The following is a 6,000-nucleotide window of genomic DNA, read 5'->3' as shown; positions in this document are numbered from 1 at the left end:
ATTTTAGCTGTGTTTGAAGGCATACAATTAGGGAGTGAATATTAAAAAGAGATTTCTTCCACAACAGAACAGTTCCAAATGTAAGTAAGGCCAACTTGGGGAAAAGGGAATTGATATTGACGATCGTTCTTGTAGGATGTGGGGCAAGGTCATAATGACATCTCAAAAGATATTCCTGGTTGCTGACCTTACCAGTAATAGGTGCAGTATAATAAATATAAATATTTTATGTTACTATTCATATATATCTAATATATCAAGTTTTTACTTGAAATTGTGAGATTTTCAAAGTGGGAGTAAGTTGCTGCACAGGAAACCAATGCTAGATTAATACCTTGCAACATATCTCTCCTAACCATACCTCACTAATGATAAAATCTTCCTTCCAACATTGTAGGTTTTGTTTTCTAAAATGATTGCATGGTTATGTTTCCCTTCATTGAACAAATATTTTGCTCTATGCTCGCGCCAAATACTTAAATCTCATGACCCAAAATGGAACATTCCACTTGAAAGACAATAACATTACATCAATAATCTTATACAATTAAAAATTATTATGCCTGGTGCGTGTCCGTCACTTTTCAAAGGCATCACATCTAAAATATGTCCTCAGAGGCACCACATTTTGGAACATCACACCTGCAAAGTGTCACGCTCCATAGGGAAATAGAATGACAATGTCTGAAATAAACACTGCTGATACAATATATTGGGTTGCAATGTTTCAAAATGAGGCATTTTTATTTGCTGAATGTTTAGACTTGACAGAATGCTGCTAAGCACTGATTGAGACATTTGCCTCAAATTTAAGAACCCAAATTGAACATATTGAGTACAGCATAAACTGCGTGTATACAAACATACTCATTTTCATTTTACTATTTTTTTAGACACGTTATTTCTATGATGAATAGCACTGTATCATCTAATTAGTAAATAATTCAAATCTTCATTAACAGGAGCAAATTAAGTGATTAAGAAGTCACTAGAGAAAACATTAGTCTCTTCTGGATCCTGACAAATGGTCCTTGTGTTTCAGATTTGTTTTGCTGCTGCCTTTCTGAGAAAATGTCAGGGTTTAATTTCCTCTATGTACTAAAAATAGGACATCAAGGAAATTAAAATCCAAAATGTTTGAGAGTCGAGACAATTGCTGATAACTAGGAAAAAGGGCAGGACTTAACTACTGCCTCTTTTGTCTTAGAAACTGACAGGATCCTTTAAAAACATATATCTATCTTGTCACAATATAATGTTTTGGAATATATTTTTTGCCAGAGATCAAGTAAGCTAACAGTATAATTATAATCTAAATGATAATCCATTGGCCAACATGTCTGTAGTACATCACGATACTGTTGGTAACTAGCCAGCCAGTCAAGCTCATTGGAAGGATAGTCCTGTCATGGAGGACTGAGATTCTTTGCATTTGGCTCGAGACAACCTCCCAAATCATTGTCCTAATTGAATTGGTAGGATGTTTCTCGCTAGACAGTAGCTCATCAGTGATTAAACTGAACAACAGTTATATTTATATAGCGCCTTTAATGTAGGAAAACTTCTCAAGGCGCTTCACGTGAGCGTTATAAAACAAAATTTAACATCGAGTTACATAAGGAGAAATTAGGGCAGATGGTCAAAGGGGTAGGTTTTATGCAGTATCTTTAAAGATGAAGAAGTAGAGGGGCAGAGTGGTTTATGGAGGGAATTCCAGAGCTCAGCAGCTGAAGGCTCTACCTGTGGAGATTTCTCAGTGGTTTGGTGTGGAAACTAAGCATGCCAATGGGTTTTCACACGTTAGACATAAACCTAAAGACAATGGAGGAACATATGGAGGGTTGGATAACTGTTACAAAACATTACTATAGCTGCAATGCTGCTAATTTCACTTCCCATCAGAACTACTCGTGTAAATAAAGATCAAAATGGTAACTCAAAAAATGTAATATTTGATGGTCAACTGCCAAAGAGCATTCTGGCATTCAAAACAATACCCTATGGCTAACTCTTCGGATTACTTAATGTAACATATGGTGGAGTATTGCACCATTCTCGAAAAATCTCATTTGTTTTCCTGGTTTGTGTTGAGTTAGCTGATCTTAGGCATGGCAGTGCCAGGGAAGCTGAGATAAATGGTAGCACCCATCTTGGAGGGAGACGAGGAGAAAGTCAGAAAGTGATCTTCGTCCACACTGTCATTGGTGGATGTATGCACTCGTCGAATAGCCTGCTGACATTCCATTCAAGTTCATGCAGGAAGACTTCCCATTTCAGCCAGAATACCAGGGGACTATGATGGTAAGAACAACAACTTCTCTAAGCTATCAGTGGCAAGAAGTCATAAACTTGTTCCTGCTACACATTCTGATGGACAAGGAAGAAATTAACGCATTCCATTCTGACTTTGATGAACCATTTGAAAAATATATAAAATCAAGAATAGAACTTTAAAAATTGAACATATGGACAAGGAAAAGGTTTAATAACCGATTACTCATTTCTTGTTATGGACAAAAATAATTGTAAGCTAGCATTCGTTGAACAGAATGTATCAACTGAAAATAGCTATTGATTCAATTTGGCTCCAGACTACGAATATTAAATAACTTGATATTCCCAATTATTTCACTTCCATTATAAACTGGAGATATTCTTCAGTGGTGTGATAATCCATTAGAATGTCCTGCTAGAAATACCATTTTGGGAATCGATAGTGGGTTATGTGCTGGATAAAGGTTCTCCGGTAACCGTAGTATAATTACTTTCAAAAGGATTGTCCTCGATTTTTCTTCTAGCAAGTGCATATTTCAGATTTGTAGCCTACACAGAAAAAGAAAAATAATCTTTAAACAGATTAAAAGCTGTGTAAAAACTGTGCACACAGGAATGTAGGACGAGAATATTAACCAACTGTACTGAATTTCACTGATAGAAACTTCTATCTTTGTATATATCTCCCCCTAATATGCACACTGCATGTGCCCATGTCTTCTTTTCTCTGTCCTTCTGTCTGATTACATCTGAACCCTTCTGTCTGATTCCCTCTCAACCAGTCCCTCTCTGAAGTAAAAATATGCACTTGAAAATAACTTTTCTCTCAACAAAATTTACCTCAACAAAGCTTCAAAAGTTCAATGCTCTAGATTGTTTGGAAATCGTTAGAAAAATAAACTTAATTCCTACAAAAGCCTGAGGAAAGACGTGCCTCAACTGACAGAGCTCTGGGAAGAATATCAACTGAAACCCTATATATTTCCAAGGCTGAGACATCCAAGTAAGAACTAATAAGGGAATTCAAAGACACAAAAGGTAATTTTGTAGATAAGTTTCACTATGTTATTGCAAAATATGTAATTTTTAAGTCTTTATTGTGGCATAAACCCCATTTTCAGCATTTTTCCACTGGTGTGTGGTTTACTGGCTAAAGTAAAATAAAACATCAGCCCAAAATATTTTCAACATTATTTTAACTGATTTTATTGCTTCAATGTTTGCTGTTTTTGTTGGTAGATTTGTTCCCCACTGCCAATGCTTACAGAATTGTGATTTGTTGCTCTTGCAAGAAAATGACATTTGTGCCGATCAACTGAAAGTATACCACAGAAATCGGCGGTATACAGAATGGGCAGGAAATAGATGCAGATATTTCACTTTTATATTACCAGTAGGTACCCTGTACATTGCTTCAGGAGGATACATAGGATGTAGCTGTCTGATGTAATGGTGGAGTTCAGAAGGATGAGGGGTGATCTTATAGAAACATTTAAAATAATGAAAGGGATAGACAGGATAGAGGCAGAGAGGTTGTTTCCACTGGTCGGGGAGACTAGAACTAGGGGGCACAGCCTCAAAATAAGGGGGAAGCCAACTTAAAACCGAGTTGAGAAGGAATTTCTTCTCCCAGAGGGTTGTGAATCTGTGGAATTCTCTGCCCAAGGAAGCAGTTGAGGTTAGCTCATTGAATGTATTCAAATCACAGATAGATTTTCAACCAATAAGGGAATTAAGGGTTATGGGGAGCGGGCGGGTAAGTGGAGCTGAGTCCACGGCCAGATCAGCCATGATCTTGTTGAATGGCGGAGCAGGCTCGAGGGGCTAGATGGCCTACTCCTGTTCCTAATTCTTATGTTCTGATGTTCTTATGTATGCTTCGGTCCCTCAGGAGATGTGTTGGAGCAGCAGCGAAGCAACCCAGCCGAATGCATGTCGATGGAAATTGTGCCTTTATTGGGAGGCACTCAGTGATTTAACTGCATCATAGGGCCTGCCCAATACTCAAAGTTCCATTACATTTTCGTTTTCATGTGTCCTGAATACTCTGAACTTTTGTTTTCTCCCTTTCATTAATTTTGCTGCCTTTTTGGAAACTAACAACATGGTGGTTGGTGTGGGGCACCAGTAAGGCAAGAAATCCATCCAGGGCTGCATGTAGTAGGTAAGTATGGAAGCCTGTTTTATTTAAACAGTGAATAATGTTTAAATTTAAAGCTGGTTCCCAATTTAGCGCTGAAAAATAATCTGTTCGCAAAGTCTGATCATGCCAAAGGCCTGATAATAGAGGAGATGGTGGGAGGGGATACTGGCTATGGGTGGGGGTGGGTGTGGAGCTGACAAGAAGGAACAGCGGGGCCCAGGATTTTCTGTTGGATGAGGCTCGATTTCAAAAGCTATCAATAGGTTCTTACCGAGGTGACAGCCCAGTCGCGACCCTGCAAAGTCCTTCTCACTAACATCCGGGGACTTGTATGAAAATTGGGAGAGCTGTCCCACAGATTAGTCAAGCAACAGCCTGACATAGTCATACTCACAGAATCATATCTTTCAGCCAATATCCGAGACTCCTCCATCACCATCCCTGTGCATGTCCTACCAGAGATGGTGGCACAGTAGTATACAATCGGGAGGGAATGACCCTGGGCGTCCTCAATATTGACTCTACATTCCACGAAGTCTCATGGATTCAGGCCAAGCATGGGCAACGGATATGGCAGAATGGTTTCGCCATTTACCGCCAGATCTGGCTGGACCTCTTAAAGCATTATCGGGTCCTGTTCTCGTCTGCCAAAATTGTTCACTATGCCAGGATCATTCTGGAATGTAAAGATAAACCCCGGCTTCTATTCTCTACTGCTGTCTTCTTAAATCCCTCTCACCTGTCTCCTCCTCCCTCACCTCCAAAAACAATTGTGAGGAGCTCATGGACTTCATTGTCTCTAAATTGAGACCATCGGTTCAGCTGCCTCTGCCACTTCTCTTCCTTTCCCTAGCTCATCGCGCCAAACTCCCTCTGTGGTTCTCCCCCTGCCCTAGCCCTGAACTCGCATCTTTCTCCAGTTTCTCTAGGATCTCCCCTCATGACCGCTCCTCACTCATCTTGTCCAGGAGACCCACTTCCTGCTCCCTTGACCCTATTCCCACCAAACTGCTGACCATGCAACTTTCTTTTCTGGCTCCCCTGTTAGCTGATATTATTAACGGTTCTCTCACCTAAGATACTGTCCCCCTCTCCCTTAAATCTGGTGTTAGCACCCCTTTCCTCAAAAAAGCAACCCTTGACCCCTCCGTCCTTGCAAACTACTGCCCTATCTCCAACCTCCCTTTCCTCTCCAAAGTCCTTGAACGTGTTGTCGCCTCACCAATCTGTGTCTATCTTTCCAACAACTCCATGTTTCAATCCCTCCAATCAGGTTTCCGCTCTACCACAGTACTGAAACGGCTCTCATCAAAGTCACAAATGACTGTGACAAAGGTAAACTATTCTTCCTTGTCCTGCTTGACTTGTCTACAGCCTTTGACACGGTTGACCACTCTAGAGTAGACAATTTTGTTACATTTTTATCGCATAATACTCCTGTGAAGCGCCTTGGGACGTTTCACTGCATTAAAGGTGCCAAATAAATACGTTGCTGTTGGTGTTTTTGTTATATAGCACCTTTAACATAGTAAAATATCCAAAGGCACTTCACAGGAGTATTATAAGACAAAAAATTTGACACC

The 6,000-nt window shown here is 39.9% G+C and overlaps 1 protein-coding gene across 1 annotated transcript in view; it reads right to left on the bottom strand.

The window, feature by feature from the left end:
* Positions 1-822: 822 nt before the first annotated feature.
* Positions 823-6,000, bottom strand: part of LOC139259538 (leucine-rich repeat-containing protein 27-like) — a 135,430-nt gene continuing 130,252 nt past the window's right edge. The window contains exon 10 of the mRNA XM_070875025.1: positions 823-2,823. Within this exon, the coding sequence (XP_070731126.1) occupies positions 2,722-2,823 (102 nt within the window). The 3' untranslated portion in view covers positions 823-2,721. The remainder of the gene's footprint in view (positions 2,824-6,000) is intronic.

Source organism: Pristiophorus japonicus, chromosome 3, assembly GCF_044704955.1.
Source record: "Pristiophorus japonicus isolate sPriJap1 chromosome 3, sPriJap1.hap1, whole genome shotgun sequence".
Classification (NCBI taxonomy): Eukaryota; Metazoa; Chordata; class Chondrichthyes; family Pristiophoridae; genus Pristiophorus; species Pristiophorus japonicus.
Note: the sequence above shows the minus strand (reverse complement) of the source record. Positions and strands in the feature narration are given on the sequence as shown.